The sequence below is a fragment of the Ixodes scapularis genome, unplaced genomic scaffold (genome assembly GCF_016920785.2).
Source record: "Ixodes scapularis isolate PalLabHiFi unplaced genomic scaffold, ASM1692078v2 ptg001946l_1___fragment_6___debris__unscaffolded, whole genome shotgun sequence".
NCBI classification, from domain to species: Eukaryota; Metazoa; Arthropoda; class Arachnida; order Ixodida; family Ixodidae; genus Ixodes; species Ixodes scapularis.
The window spans coordinates 58,835-75,628 of record NW_024610216.1 but is presented as its reverse complement, the minus strand read 5'-3'; the positions used below and the strand labels follow the sequence as shown (position 1 = coordinate 75,628).

Below are 16,794 nucleotides of genomic sequence, written 5' to 3'. Positions count from 1 at the left end.
TTCGAAAAACTGGCAAGTTTGGAGTCAATTTTCTAAAAAAAAACACTTTTTATTTTTTTCATTTTTTATTCACAGATAGTTAATATAGTAGTCTATCAGGAACTACCAACAGAAATTGTAATATATTGTTTTTATGGCCGCTATTAAGACTCGAATCTCGTGCTATGGGCGTTTTGAACGGGACTCGCACAGGCGATCTGCTGAGCAGAATTTTGGCCTATATAAGGTTTTCTATTTATCGCTAGCAGTTACCTAATATCCAACCATAAACATAAAAAAAAATTTTGAGTAGTGCTCTTAGAAAAAAAGTTACTTAGAAGTCCGTATTCACAAGTGCAAGCGCATCTTTTTCTCCCAATACGGGGGAATGCAGATCGTTAGAGAAGTCCTCTGAGGCCTTTTGCTTACGGCTCCGAAATTTTACAGATGCCACCCTAACACAACCGTGCCACTAATCCGCGGGCACTAAAAGAGACGCCGCTGCTGCGTGGCACTCAGATTACGCGCGAGGCGGAGAGCGAATGTTTAAGTATGGATCGACGGGAAGATTGGGAACCTAAAGGAAGCCGAATCTTCGCACGTCTTCTAACTGATAATAGCCTTCTCGGTCCCTTTCTGGCTCTTTACGTGAATTCATAATCCACGGCGGAAAGCTGGTACTCATTCTACCTCTGTGCTGTCTGAGCTGGGTGAACTTAAAACTGCTCCTGGTTTCAGAAAGCCAGAAGTGTTCGTTACTGCCATGGCTAATACATTATTCAGTTCAGACCGGAAAGTGTGCGCCGGCTATTCAAGGAGACACAAGAGAATAGTGTTTTACGGACGCCATTTTCGTCAAGTCTCGGAGCTAAACCTAAGTTGTCTTAAGCAAGTTCTACCGGCTGAGGACGCCCAGCGCGTAAGCCCTGGAGATGTTCTGTGCAATAACTGCTACACAATGTTCTAGGGTCAGATTGAAGAACATAAGCCAGGACAGGAAATATCATCAAGCTCATCGTCATCATCCTTGAAACCAGCGGACAGATCACTCGTTGACGAGGAAGCCCTGGTCCAAGGAGTGTCTGAAGCAATTGATGCTGCCGAAGTAAGTGTGACACCACTTAAACTCCCTTCTAGCGTGACCCCACGAAGTCGTACCGGCTATGTTAAGCGAAAAAAATCCGAGATAACCGCGGACTTCAAAAAGAAAATTGGTCGTAAAATAAGTGACGTGTACGGAGAACCTACGGGCACAGACAAAGAAGATCCATGCTCCTCGTGCTCCGACTGGGTCAGCAATTTACGAGCAGCCTACGTCAAGAGTGCGTCGCAGGTAGAACGCTACCGCCTCTTAACTCTCTTTCCATCTGACCTCAAAAAGAAAGATATCCTGAAAGCAATTCCTGAAGTGACGAAGCATGCTTTGGACCAATCAAGAAAGCTGAAAAAAAAATGGGGGTCTGGGCGTCACCTGACCCCTACCAAGGACATGCTCTCAACGAAAACGATGTCGCTCTTGCGTTGACTTACTACACATCAGATGCGAAAGACTGCTCAAGACAAAGCCCGAACAAGAAGGATGTCGTAAGGCTTTTTATTGATGGTCAGGAAGTCTTCGTCACGAAGCGATTTATGACGAGATCTATTAGGGAAACCTACAAAGAATTCAAGGCGGCCAATCCAGAGTCAAAAATGGGCCTAACAAAATTTTATTCTCTTCGGCCCAAGTGGGTTAAGAAATACCCTGTACATGAAGAGTGTGTGTGTGTATGCCGCGCCAACTTCATACTCTGTCTGACATCTCTGTCAAATGCGGCGGGGAAGACCATGACCTTTGAAGACGTCCAGAAAATTTTTCTTTGTCAAAATCCTTCCCAAAACTGCTTCTTGCTGAGGTGTGAAGCCTGTTCGAACCGGAAGGACATATCCCTCGAGATGCTAGGGATGAGCGCTGAAGATGAACTGGAGTTGGCACTGTGGGAATCTGGTGGCGAGTTGGTGAAAAAACATTTGGAGGCCACTGCTTTTCTTAACGAACTCAACAAGTGGACGAAGAAATACAGACCCCACTATTATATTCGGCGCGCACAACAGAGAGCAATATGGCTTGAAAAAGCAAATGTGAAGCCACGTGTCGTATCCTCCACTTTGATTTCGCCGAAAACTGGAGTATTGTGCTCCAACGTGCAGTGCAGGGATACCACTGGAAAACCAAGATGGTGACAATCTTCACCTGCGTTGCGACGACCACGAAGGGAACACTAAGTTTCGGCGTCGTGAGTGACGATACCTGTCATGATTCTGCACACGCGCTCTTTGCGCTCACAATGATTGAAGACAGGCTCGAGGAACTCTTGCTCGTTTTTTTGGAGCTAATCTATGTTTCGGACGGCGCTCCAAGCATTTCAAAAATCGGCACCAATTACACGAATTTCAGAAGAAGTTTGTTGTCAGCAGGTGGATATACTCGGCGTCAGGGCACGGCAAAAGCGATGGAGTGGGTGGTGTTCTGAAGCATCATGCGTCACTGCATAACTTGAAAACAACTGAGCTGAGCTCCATAACTAACGCGCGTACGTTCGTTGAAGCTCTCGGCCAGAAAATCAACGGGATAACGCTTCTCTTCATCGACGAAGAGGAGCTGTCCCGTTATCGGGAGCTTAAAAGGAAGGCGTGGGAGAAGGTAACCCCATCGAAAGGCACCCAATCTTCTCATGTGTGGAGCAAAGCAATGGGGGAAGGGGGAGTTGATGTCGTCCTAGAAAGAGTTTACCAAACCCCAGAATAGACAGAGGACCGTGAAAAGGCCGGACCGTTTCAACAGTGCGTTCATCCTTGTCCCCCTGTGAGTGCGCGCTGTGTGATCAGACGACGCGCCATAGACTTTGACATTGAACTGACTGCAATTTGGACAAAGCGAAAACTGGGTCAGAATCGCATCAACCTATTGTCTCGAAATGTGCTACGTCGAAAGATGACTATCCCTATCCCAGGTGTTTATCACTGTTTTTGTGTGAGCAGCGCCGTGTAGTATTGAAAAGGTACTGCGTCGTCTATCCGTAAACCAGACGGAATTTGGCGGTGTTCAATTCGTTTTAAAGTTTATACTTGTATTAACTTTGAGTGTATTTCATGTTAATTAGGAGTATATGAGACATTTGGTCAACACATTTTGATATATTTTATGCAATGAACATGTTTAGGCTACAACATGAAATATTACTTCCCTTCTCTGGTTGCGTGTCGCATCTTGAGTTTAAAATTCCGAACTTTATATGTAATTGTCATATTTTCTTATGTCAAACAGATATGCAGTGCATATACATATGTGCGATTTAGTATCTGACGCTTAGGAAGTACGGTCTATTTTGTGCACATACTGGTTCTTTCGTAAAATAACGAGCATTTCGTGGCGTGTAAGGACGAGCATTTCGTGGCGTGTAAGGCTTCAAATGTGTTAGTCATGTGTTTAGGTTTCATTTCCATTTGCAGTGATTCATGCCAGGTTACTTAGACTTTTCCCTCGTGACTTAAGTTTGTCCGTGAGTTTAGATGTTACGTACTTCTCCGTCAATACATAAGGCGAAGCTCACACACCTTTCAAATCACCCCAGTGCCAAGTAAATAAATATTGTAAGGATATATATTGTTACTTCACTTGCTTTTACGCTCAGATATGTGGTAAGTCCTAACATTAAATAGAAAACTTTACATTGGCCAAAATTCTGCTCAGCAAAGCGCCTGTGCGAAGTCCCGTTCAAAACGCTCATAGCACGAGATTAGAGTCTTAATAGCGGCCATACAAACAATATATTACAATTTCTGTTGGTAGTTCCTGATAGACTACTATATTAACTAACTGTGAATAAAAAATGAAAAAATAAAAAGTGGGGTTTTTTAGAAAATCGATTCCAAACTTGCTAGTTTTCGAAATATTCGTTTTTCAGGCACATGTAGCGCATTACGTACTTGTGGCAAAAAATTGAAATTTTACGCAAAAGAAAGAGCATAATTGGTGCTTTACGGTGATATAAAGATCATAAAAATATGTTGATTAGGTCACACAGCACAGCTTGCTGAACTTCGTCAAATATCGTCACAGAGAGGCGGTTTGACAAATAAAAAAAAAATAATTAAGAATGCTATGACCTAGACGCTTAATTAGCATGAAAAAGCCTATGTCTAGAGTGTTCCCAAAAAGTTATATTGATGTAGCGTAAAAATTAGGGAAAAGGGATGGAGTGAAATATGGCACCTCCGATAGGCTGGAAAAACATCAATTTCCACCTTGACCGCTTCAACAGTCCATAACTTGAGAACAAAAAATCCCACGAAATAACCGTTTGCGTCTTCTTTTATTATAGGAATTGCCCCAAAACATATATTTTTTTCGTCAAAATTAAAAATTCGACCCTAAATGCGTGCCTGAGTTGAGATGAAATCACCCATATATAGAAATATATATGTACCATTTTGTCACGAATGACAGGCGCAGAAGCGGCGAAAAACCCGTTTTGAACCAAAAGTTTATGGGGGGCAAACTTGTGCCAAACAAAATAAAGAACGAGCGTCCAGACAGCAGAAAGGCGAGCGGCGATTCGGCGGCGTAAAAGCAAGCGAAAGAGGGAGTGACTCGACAAGGTCCCGCGAAGTATCTCGAAACTTCGTCCCAGAAGGTTCGAGCGTCGAACGTTCGGGGCGAGATTGAACAGGCACTTTCGAGAGCAAGGAAGTCGGACGAAACTTTTACGTTTAAGTCGCGAGCCTTTACGTCCCGAGTAAAAATAAACATGATTCTCCTAGAAGTCTGTGACTGAGCTTGGCATTTTAATTCGGTCCTGCGTGCGGCAATATTTCGAGCTTTTTTGGAAACTTCAAGCAGTGCTAAAAAAAAAAACGGTTTTCACCACAAACTTTTGCGGAAGTGACTACTTAGACCGGCAATCTTGGCGGTGCGGAATGCACGTTGCAAAAGAACTGTGGGAGCTCGACGTCAGCACACGCTCAGCAGTCGCGTACGCAGCTATGGCCGCCAGTGAATACTCCCTATAGTCTGTTGCAGTATAACATGAGCAGTTTAATATATGACTTGAGCTCGATCTATCTACTTTCCGTACCATACGATGCACGCGCGGCCCAAACACAACGGCAGGCAAGGAGCGCGTAATAAAAACAAAGCTTGTCCTGTTTTTTTTAGGGCGAAGCTCCTTAGGGTCTAGCCTTGTCCTTCCGGCGTCCGTGCTCACATCGATCTTGCTGGTGCTCGTGCTCGTGCTCGTACTCGTGAGCTCACGTGCTCGTGTAGGGCAAAAAATAAAAAAAAATATGAAAAAAAAATGTTTGCGGAGTCGACAGGATTCGAACCTGTGCGGGGAGACCCCAATGAATTTCTATTCCATCGCCTAACCACTCGGTAACGACTGCGGGACGAGTAGGAGGCTCTGAGATGTGGTAGTAACTCAAGAGCTGGGGATGTCATGGATGAAACGTTGCATGTAGCCGGTCAACGTCTATACAGGAGAGGGTGCTGCGGTCAAGTGCGTATATATTCGCGTTGAACTTTGGAGGAATTGGCTGAACGTTTATAGACGAGAGGGCGCTGCAGTCAAATGCTCAAATGCGTACATAACCACGTTCCATAACGCACATTCTTTTTCTGACATGGACCGTTGACTTAATCGGTGGAGATGCCTTCCCACGGCTTCTAGCGGATCCAAGCTGATCCGCTAGAAGTATCACTGGCTCTGCATTTCACCGACCATAAAGCAGTAATAATGAAATCGAAACGTAACCCGGAACTCAGCACTACTTATGAGCAATAAAAAAATCAGCACCATCAGCACTACCTATGAACAAAATCAGTATCATCAGCACCACCAGAGCTTCGCCCAAATCAACATCATTCACCACGATGAGATGCGGTCATATTTTAAAAGGACACTGAAGCTAGGAAAGAAATCTTTTTTTTTCTACTCGGTTAGGACAGGCATCCCTCAAATAAGATACACGTAAAAAAAGTTTTTTTTTCTTGTTTAATATTTATGCTACAATAAGATTTTATTTTTTTTCAATTTGAGACCGAATCTGAAACTGTGCCCCTGTGGGATGATGATGATGGCGTTCTAACCAGGTACAAAAAAAATGTTCTAGGTTCAGTGTTTGTTTTAGGCGCGCGGAGGCGTATGACCAAACCATATGCAGTACAGTGCCTGGCCACGCACGCCCCCTTCGGCGCGACGCGAAAGCGGCCATTTCATTGGTTTTCAAAATGTCACGTGACATGACGTCACTTCCGCGCCGTTTGAACGCACTTGAGCGCGTTTTCGTCTCGTCAAGATGGCGTCCGCCGCTACGCTGGTGGGTGAGACGCGCGTTACGCTGCGCCGCTGTAAACACTTCGTTTCACGCGCGTGCCTAGATGACTCGAATGCTTCCAACTTAGCGATGTGAACTCGTTTTTCGGTAAGATGAACGCCCAGGACTGCACGCCGAGATGATGCCACCGCATACGCGCCGCTGTCGAAGTCGTACGACCCATAACGATCCTTGGAGTTCGCCGCTGCAGCGTAGCACCAAATGCTAGCAACTGAGGACGGCTCGACGCGGACGCAGTGCTTCTTGTACGTGGACATGTTCTCGTTCCGCAAATGCGCGCCTGACCACGACCGCAGCTGTACTGATGCCTGCGTACGCGCGTTTGCTAGACTCTTAATGCTCAAAGTGCGATTTCGGAAAGCGGTGGACGTCTTCTAGCACCACCAGTACAAGTGTCAAAGTAGGTGGAGTGGTGCCATTTCAATTCACAATTTTCCAGGTTGCTCACGCGTAACAGCCACGCACCTAACGTTGCTTTTCTATGCGAGCTTTGCTCGCGGAGAGGAGGTTAACATTCTGTGTACGCATTTATCATTCTTTCATCTCTCTCCTCCTTTCATCGCTTGTCTGGTACACGCACCTCCTACCTGGTGAGAGTAAAATTACTGTGGAGGAAAATGAATACTGTCGTGCACTACGATGATTGCTACTGTGACACAGTCTTCGCCATGAAGTGAGGGAACAAGTGCAGTTACTTTGAATACAAGGAAGAATTTTATTTCACAACATGAAACTGTTTCAACGGAGTGGTATAGTGCTGGTCGTACTCGTAGGGGCGACTTCGGCAGCGGCGCGTATGCGGTGGCATCATCTCGGCGTGCAGTCCTGGGGGTTCATCTTACCGAAAAACGAGTTCACATCGCTAAGTTGAAAGCATTCGAGTCATCTAGGCACGCGCGTGAAACGAAGTGTTCACAGCGGCGCAGCGTAACGCGTGTCTCACCCACCAGCGTAGCGGCGGACGCCATCTTGACGAGACGAAAACGCGCCCAAATGCGTTCAAACGGCGCGGAAGTGACGTCATGTCACGTGACATTTTGAAAACCAATGAAATGGCCGCTTTTGCGTCGCGCCGAAGGGGGCGTGGCCAGGCACTGTACGGGATATGGTTTGCTAATACGCCCCCCGGCCATGGTATCACTCGGGTGCGCGCTTAAAAGCATGCTTCAAAGGCTCTGGTTGTGCGGTAGGTGGAGCACGGTGACGGTTTGCTAAAATATAGAGACAGACCTGATAAAATGTTATGTTAAAGTGACCCAGTTCTTGCGAACCGCGGCAGGCCAGAGTATAAATTAAGTGGCGCGATGGCACAGAGTATGTCTTCCTGAATATTAAAAAGTTGAAGTTAGCACATATTGTTGGTTCTCCCCTCTCGTCCGTCTCTAAAAGTGCTCTCATGATAGCACTTTGAGAACATGCATCTCCACAAAGTACCGAAAGATATCGCACCCCTATCTTTCGTATGATTTGATAGTGTTTTATAAACAGCGAAATAAAGCCCACTTCTAGTGAATACAGGACGCACGCCACATGGGACCTCGGCAGAAATGATGTTTCTTCGCCACAATGGAAGATAAGCGAGCATTGCTGATTGGGAAGGACAGTCTTTGGATCATCTTCCTTCCTTTTGATCAGAAGTCTCGCTGGTAACGAAATCTTAGACTAGCATTTTTTTTTATTTCTTCTTATATCGCGCCCAAACTTAGCCCATTTCTCATTTACACCCCATTTGCTTTCAATTTTAGGTTCGCTATTGCTTGTGATATTAAGTATGCAATAGAAGGTCTGCGAGAGTAGAAACACATACAATCATTAATTTTTATAAAAAAAAAATTTGTTTGGAAAATACTTGTCAACGTGACCTAAGCATGGTGGTGTTAAAGTCAGAAATTTCACTTTTTTATTTTGATGAAAGTCAGAAATTTAATTTTTTCTTACCAATAGTGAGCATACCTAAGACATCACAGGCGTTTTCCTTTAACCAAAATACAATAAGTTGTACATTTATTAATAAACATTTGTAGCAATTTTAGGTGTCAGTTAAATATAATAGTAGTAGCTAATTCTCCCACTTTAGTCACCCAAATATAGCCATGTTAAAGATCGAAATTACCTTTAAGTCTCTTGGACAGTTCCTCTCGTACTAACCATGTATGTCCATAGCTAGGCAAATATGGCGGAATGGTGTCGTCCTGCTTCCAATTTTTGCACACATAATCATAAAAATCATCACATGGATCTTTATTTCTGTCAACTGCATGGCTAAGCTTTATGCCTGTAATAGTATAAAATACATTTCAGATAATATAAATCTAGAGGGATTATCCCGCGGCAAAAAACAAGTCCGTTCTTACCCATCTCTTTACACTCAGGCGTTTGGCATACATTATCAAGGGGATCCTGCTTCACTGGATCTGAAATATTGTCGCGCAGTTTTATTTAGAGAGATTTTCTACTGCTATAGACGTTTGCAAGCAGCCGCACTTCGAAAGCTAGTCTGGCCACCGTGGATGAATAACGTTTTGTTTGAGCGCCAGTCTGAAAACCGGGGGTGCGATTCAGCAGTAATTGACGACCAGACGATCTACCCACACCAGCAGCAAGATGACAGCGCCCAGAAGTCGCACTTACAAACGTCTATACATACAGGAGACTTTAAGAACAACTGTGTGTACTTGAAAGAGCAATTATGATTAAAAAATATTACTTTAGAATAAAGTTCCGGGGAGTAGGTCGTGTGGACAATGTAAAGCAATAATTAACAATTTAATACTTAAAAATTCTTACTTTCGCAAATACTCGTCTTGACTGGCGCATTTCAATTATAAATTTGTCGCCGGCGTGTAAAATGTGCCATCGCTGTTGTTTCAGTATGATATCCGTTTTACTAACACAAACGTAAAAAAAAAAAAAAAACCCGCAGAAAGCGTGTCGATTTTCGCGACCTTGTAACCCTTAAATAACGTGACATTGTCAGACCGTCTTTGGTGACTCACTATCAACGCTACATAGGAACTGGAGCCATTAAAGGGCCAATGAAACGAATTTTAGACTGGAATAAATCAATTTATATTTGGATTTTACTAATAGCACATTGTTCAGTGGGCCAAAAAAAAGTTAGAAAGTCAAAAGCCTGACTTTTGATACGAAAATTTGAAAACAGCGCGGACTATTTCGTACCTCCTTCCCTTCGTAAGCTCTCTGCCTTTTCACTGGGATACATCCGCGGACCCTGCAGCGCGTCACCGGGCCCCCGCAGCGCGTCACCGGGCCCAAAGGAACGTTGCACGACACCGGAGCTTACTTAACCCCTTCACCCCTCAGCTGACATTGTGCTAGAAGCTACGCGCTGGCCGGACCAATCAGACGCCCCCCTTTCATCACCTGACCTCATTGTCTGCGTGTGGGTATGCGCGAGAGACCGTGATCACGTCGCAAAAGTGTGGCTGGCCCAAGCAGCAGGTAGCTTCCACAGCACTTTCAGCTTCGGGGTGAACGGGGTGGGGAAAACAACGTTTGTCTGAATTTTGAGCGACGCGCTAATCTTCTAGGAGGAGAATGGGTGTGTCCGGATTACACAAACGAGAGTCCGAGCATTTGTTCAAGCAAGAGGGGACTCCCCCTTTTCGTCTTCTTGAACTGTTTGGTAGAATGCAGGATTTATGAGTTAAGGAGTAAATCTAAACCGAAAAAAATTGGAAAACCGTTTTATGACTCCTTTAAATGAGCTGCGATTAGAGTTTCGGCACTCTGTTCCCCGACATTGTTGTGGGCGCCACCATTTTGGTGCTTGTGGAGAGCAGACACAACAGCCGATCGTCATGATTCAAAAGTGCGACTTCCTCAGTATTAGATTTGGTGTTAGGAAGCCCATGTAATATTTCTTTACCCTGTCGCAAACTGTTTAGACATTTGAGGAGGACGGAAAAGCGTTTTTTGTGCTTTCAGATGAGGCTTCAGATAACTGGCAACCATGGTTTTAAGCAACAATATGGTCAAGTGTTTGACCATATTGTCGCGCATTTAGCGCCACTAAATAAGCGTAGCTTATTTAGTGGCATGCACTAATAGTAACGTTGGTAGCTAGTCATTATCATACGCGGGGGTCAAAAGGCCTCCCTTCGCGAATGATTCTGGCGTTGTAGAAAGGGGAAAACATGGGTCAATATGGGCCTGTGCGGCATCCTGTCACCGTCGTGCCCAACCGCGGGAGTTCCACGGGAGACGAAATTGAGGAGGTACTGCCCTTATCCCCTTTCTTCCGTCTTCGGTAATCTTTTGTGATTTGAAGCGCCATATAGATTTTCGTTTCAAAACTGTGTTTTCTATCGAGTAGAATAACTGTATAGACCTTTTCATCTCAGTAGTTGCCTGATCGGCGGATAGAGGGCGCTGACGCCCTGGCCACCATTAGGTTGTTTCAATTGGGTCGCTTATGGTTTCAACGTGCACATCCCTCCACGACAGTTTAACTAAAGGTCCAGCCACCTCGACATAGTTGGGGATGAATTGGCGGTAGTATCGCGCCAATCCGAGAAATGCGCTAACTTGCTTCTTGGTTCGGGGTCCTTCAGCGCAATTGATGTTCTACAAAGTCTGCGAGTGTGGCCTTACTTCTTTATTCCCCATTTCATTGCCCGAAAAGGTTATTGTCTTTCTTCCAATTTCGAATTTTCGGAACTTCACCGTGATTCCGGTGCGCCGCATTCGCTTAGGTATTTTTTTCCCACGCGCCTAGGTGCTACTCCCAAGCATTGGTTGCTCTTAGCGCATCGTCGATGTAGTGCTGTACTGTTGGGATGTCTGCCAGCAGCGTACTTATAAGCCGATTAAATACGACTGATGCCGTTTTAATTCCGAAGGGATTAAACCTAAACTGGTAAACCCCGTCTCAGTTGAAAATGCCGTCTTGACCTTGGAATCCGTCGATAGAAGGATTCACCTATATCTTTTGGATAAGTCCAGTTTGCAAAATAAACATTTCCTGCCCACATGGGCCAGGATTTCATCAACCCGGGGAATGGGTTCCTCATTTAGAGCCAGCAAGCTGTTAAGTTTCACTTCCGTATATCTGACTTGCGTAAAACGACGAGGGGAGAATTGTAGGCGGAAGTCGATCTCTCAATCACTCCCAACTTCAACATCACTTGAACTTCGGTTTCGATTACCTTCCTGATTGCGAAAGGAAGCGAGTACTGCGGTGTCTACACAGTGGTAGATGCATGTAACTAAAATACAGAAGGTTTTTTTTACCAAACAAGTCGAATAACACATTTTGTATCCGTGGACGAGCTCGTTCACCTCAGCGCCCTGCTCCTAGGTTAACGGGTCTGACCCTGTGACATCTTCTGGTCCCTGCGTCCTCTTGACGCTCATTCAGGGAAGCTCCTTTCCATCATCACACTACTCGATTGCAACATATGCGTTGACATGCACCTTGCTGGCTGTTTAAACTGCTCGTTCCTCACATCCTTTCAACATATAGACGTGAAAGAGCTTGCGCGTGTGACCGGGGTCTAGAACGTAGCACTCATCCATCTTCTTCTCCACCATCAAGTATGGACTTTTCTACTGTATCAACAGCTTGTTACTGCTGCTAGGGAAAATAAACAACACTCAACCTCCCACTTTTAGCTGTCATTCTTTAGCCTTCTTATTGAAGCATTTGCTCTGCTTTCGTTGAGATTCCTGCAGTTTCTCCTACACTAACTCAGTGGCTTGTTTCAGCTTGTTTCTGATATCAAGCACACATCTGCACATTGCTTGTACATCGGAGCTTATGTGGTCTCCGACCCCTTTTACCTTTAGCACTGAGAGACCTCTAAAACGGCGGCCATAGATGAATTCAAATAGGCAGAACTCCACACTTGCCTGAAGAACCTCACGGTACACGAAAAGAAAGGGGCTAAATATTTGTCCCAAGAATGAGGCTTGTCCATGCACATTCTTTTAAGCTTTTGATTGGGGGTCCGTTAATGCGTTGGACTATCCCTTATCCTTATCTAATGATTTAGACATGTCAACGTGTCTAAATCATCAACATGCTCCCGGTCACGAACGAACGGATCTGTACAATATAATAAAGAGCATAGTCTCGTATCCACTGATGTGCCCTTCAAACACCCATGCTCTTCAGGCTTATCTTTTGGTTGGAGTACCAGTCGAGACGTATGTACGACCTTTCATAAAAATGCAGAGTGATTAAACGGGCGATAGTTTACAATGTTAGGAACGCCTGATTTATGAATCGGAAGAACTACAGAGCGTTTTCAGACAGATGTAAACATTCCCGTACGTAGTGATAAATTAAAAATATGCTCTATAAATTGTATGTTCAGAAAATTAAAACTTGTTCAGCACACACTTCTAAAATAAAACTAGGAATTTCATCTGCGCTAGCAGACAGTTTCAATTTCAAACTACGAATGCTTTCCTTCATTTCGACTTCGTCAGGGGGGATAAAACATAAAAATTTGGATTTGCCTAGGCACCTTGAGCTCTCACCACGGACTGCTACAGACTAAAAACAGGATTTAAAATGTTCTGCAAATACGTCGGCAATTTCGCATAGATCACTTGTATAAACAGAGCCATTTTGTATCCGGACCACTTTACCAGCTCGTTTCTTTTTGACTGTGCACATTTCCGAACAATTTTGGGCCTGGTATACATATCGGACTCAAGCCTAGCAATATGCAAACCCTCGTCTCGTCTAAAGAGCCCCTTTGCCGAAGTACGACATCACTAAATTTGGCGTACTACTTATCCAGTCCAGAATGCTTAAAGAGTTAGTGAAAACAAAGCTTGCGTTGCAAGCAGCGGCTCATGTCAGCTCAGCTTAGTTTAGGCACAGAGCTGTCGATTGCACTCAATACTACTTTTGTAAGAGCTTCAACAGCTGTACCATCTCACTCTCCATTCAGGATCGGCTTGCAGCCATAGCACTGAAGTTATTTATATATATAAAGGTTATCACCACTATTCTGCAATAAGTATTCATTTAAGGGTCGGCGATAGACAAAATAAAATAGATTGGCAAAGACACTAATGCAATGTTGAGAATATTTCCCGCTAAATTCTGGATAGTGTCGCGAAGTTCAAAATCATTATGATAAATAGAATTCAAAAGGCTTAAGACTTTCAAGGTGCTGACATCATGCTCCACCGAGTTATAACCTGTCAGCCAATTAAGGCCTTGCTGGTTAAAGTGTCCATATATTTGCACACGAATCTTCGTTACGTCCAGATATTGTGCTAATTTTTTAAAATGACGTGAACAACTTCCGAGTTAGTGTGTGGCCGAAAATAGTAATTTCGAATCAAATAATAAACCGCGTTGCACGACGTAACCCGGATCCGTACACATTCTGAGTGTGACTCACAGTTATGTATATGCTCGCAATGAAAGCAGAGAAGCGTCCCCGGCCGTTAGAACACCATTTCTGTATCTCCATCCATTGCTAACATAATAACGGAATTTTCGAAATACTGAGTAACACGGAAGCAAATATTGAGAACTAGGATACTGTCCTCTAGACAAGTCCCAGTAAGGCAAAAATGGCGTATGAATTGGCTGCAATTTCAGACATAAATTCAAAATATTTCGTCCAAAGGCCACGAACACTCTGGTAATAAAGTGTGCACTCCATATCGCTTGATTAATGATTTACATCATCTGATTCACCCGATGTTACTTCTAGAATGTCAAAAATGAACGAAAAAGATACTCGGTGGACCAAACGTTGAGTGTTTTAATATTGTCGAAGTCATCATTCTCGACAGACACATGAACGGACGGATATATCTATCAAGTTTTGTTCGTGACAAGCTTGGTACATGTCACTGACTTGCCTTTCGAAACAACTGCCAGGGAGTCAGTTCACTGAAAGTTAAAGAAATCCAGAGCGTGGAAAATCTGAATACCCTTATGATAGTTTGCCCTGGAACATATTGCTGCATTAGCCAATAAACTTGCCGAAGAGCGAACCACGAAGCAAGAAGCCTGGAATTACAAGTTACGCTCTGTGTTGTAGAAGCTTTGATTGACAATAGATTCCGTGTGGATTCACTTCGCAGTTATTTGCCTCATTGGTTACAGAACGGTCTCTCAAAAATGCAACAACATACGCTTCAATGCTATTTTTCTACAAGTGAAACAACTAAATGATAGTTATTAATATAATCAAAGTCTACTTGCAAATTCACATATAATACCTTTGATTTCCGCAGTCCTTGAACTGGCGAATGCTGTCACCACGAAGATCAGTGCTGCTATCCTTCGGTCCATGACAAACATTTTTTTTAAACCTAAGATATATCCAAAAACTAATGTTCAGTGAGGTGCTCCTTGGATTTTTGTAAAACGGTTTCAAAGAATAAAAAGAGCATACCTAATATATTATCAAAATCCTAAAATGCTGGATTATTATTTCATGTTTTCAACAAAACGATCGCATAAAGAGTAACGCACCTTTCAATCCTTTACGTTTCCCCGTCCAGTAGCCACTGGAATCTATTCTTCAAAAGGTCTGTTCTGAGTCCAGCGTGCTCATCTCACGCATTTTGTTGTTGACTTCAAAGGGCAACCAGGATATGATGAAACATAATCTTTAAACAAGTGTAAACATATCTGCGTTCTTGGGAGATGCATTAAAATGGCAGGTGTTCCTGCATGTAAAAGTGCTTTCACGATTGTTGAGTTTTTTTTTGTTAGTTCTTCTTTATTATGGCGTATTTCTTTGTGAGTTTGAGCAAACATTTCATATTTTTATAGGCGTGCATGCAAACAGTGAAAGGTCAGCACGAATCGCATTCGAATCGAATGGTGGAGAATAGTGCCCGGAAAATTCCAACCTCAAATCAAGTATTGAACACCAAATCCTTTAACTGCTGTGCAGAGCAAACAAATCTAAACCACCCACTCTAAACATGAAAACACTATACTCGTTTTCACTTCAAGAACCGCAGGAAAAAAAAGCCCGGCTCCTAGCAAAGCATTACTAGCTTTTCCCTTTATGTGGACAATTAAGATATATGCAGTTGAATTTTAGATTAGATACATGTGCTATCTTATCAAGACGTACTTGCGGTGGTCTACCGCGAATACGCTGAACGAAGCGTATAGGGCTGTCCGGTTGTAGTTTTGCCACGTCGCCCCTTCCCCTGTCCACGCGCGTCCATATAGAGTTAGGCGTACGTGAGAGCTGAGCAGACGACTCAGGAGGCTGCTGCGCTTGTGTGGGCCTCGCGCTTTGCAAAACACCATGCCGAAGGCAAAAGGGGAAGGCACCAAGTAATTTTGTGCAGTCAAATACTACGGCATAAACTTAAACATTAAAGGAAAAGTGTCTCCCGAAATGCTTTACACGTTTAACAGGAGGTTATTCCAGAAATATCGCCAAACATAAAATAGGGTTCTCAGTAGTCGTGTGAATCGTAGTGCAACTACGCTTACTTGTCATCTTAAAGAAGCCGTGAAACGATTTTTTTACTTTTGCTAAGTACGACTATTTCTACTTTCGCTAAATGCTACTAACTGAATAAGCTTGCCTTAGTTTTTTCTGTCTATGCAATGGCAGTCGCCAAATGATTTCAGGAAATATGAGCATATTTTATCTCCCCAACTCGGAGAAAAAGAAAGCGGCCACGCGGCCTTGTTCCTATTACATGCCGCCAACGTTAATCATAGAAACGCGCTGCGGTTAACAAAGCAGAAAAAGGCGTGCTGAGCTCCAGGCATTGTTAGACTTCGGCTCTTCTTATCACCGCAGTTGCTGGACACGAACCGCTCTCGAGTATCGGACGAGGCATTTATTGTTCCGAGCCGAGTCAAGCGCAGTTCTCGTGTCTAATTCATGAACCGCGCTCGACTGCCGTCATGCTTGTTGTTTTAATCCCACAATTACGTCGTCGAACTCTGCCAAAGCAAGACTGAAATAAATAGCCCCCCTTTTATCCTCGCAATTTCACCGCGAGAAAGAAGCTTCGGTATCAGTGGCCGTCTGTGCGAGTATACTTGAGCCAGAATAGGACCATTAAGCCGCTGCAAACTCATGATGATTCCAACCCGAATTTGTTTTATGACCCCTTTAAGAGGATATCGCAGTAGAAGAGCCCATATATTTTTTATGACAAGTTGTCGTACTTATTATAAGCAGCTACTGAACCTAATGGCGTCGGAGTGGTTGATTTCAAATGACAATAATAATTTAAAAAAAAGACTTCACAGCTTCACGGAATTACATCTTTCGATTTTGCTTTCAATAATATTTTACGACGCCTCAAACTCCTAATAAAAATACTTTATTTAGCTTTGACTTTTAGAGGTCCCGATTAAATTAAAATTAAAATAAAACTTGCAGTACTATGTCAGTTTATACGGATTTCTGATTTTATATCTGCAAATATAATTCGTCGACGCATTGCCGTTACAAAATTGAT

At 43.6% G+C, this 16,794-nt stretch overlaps 1 protein-coding gene across 1 annotated transcript in view; it reads right to left on the bottom strand.

Moving 5' to 3' along the window:
* LOC121834630 (neprilysin-1-like) overlaps positions 1-14,665 on the bottom strand; it is a 57,052-nt gene extending 42,387 nt beyond the window's left edge. Inside the window, exons 1-3 of the mRNA XM_042288344.1 lie at positions 14,569-14,665; positions 8,709-8,768; positions 8,468-8,629 (exon numbers count right to left, since the gene is read on the bottom strand). Of these exons, the coding sequence (XP_042144278.1) occupies positions 8,468-8,629; positions 8,709-8,768; positions 14,569-14,650 (304 nt within the window). The 5' untranslated portion in view covers positions 14,651-14,665. The remainder of the gene's footprint in view (positions 1-8,467; positions 8,630-8,708; positions 8,769-14,568) is intronic.
* Positions 14,666-16,794: the final 2,129 nt, after the last annotated feature.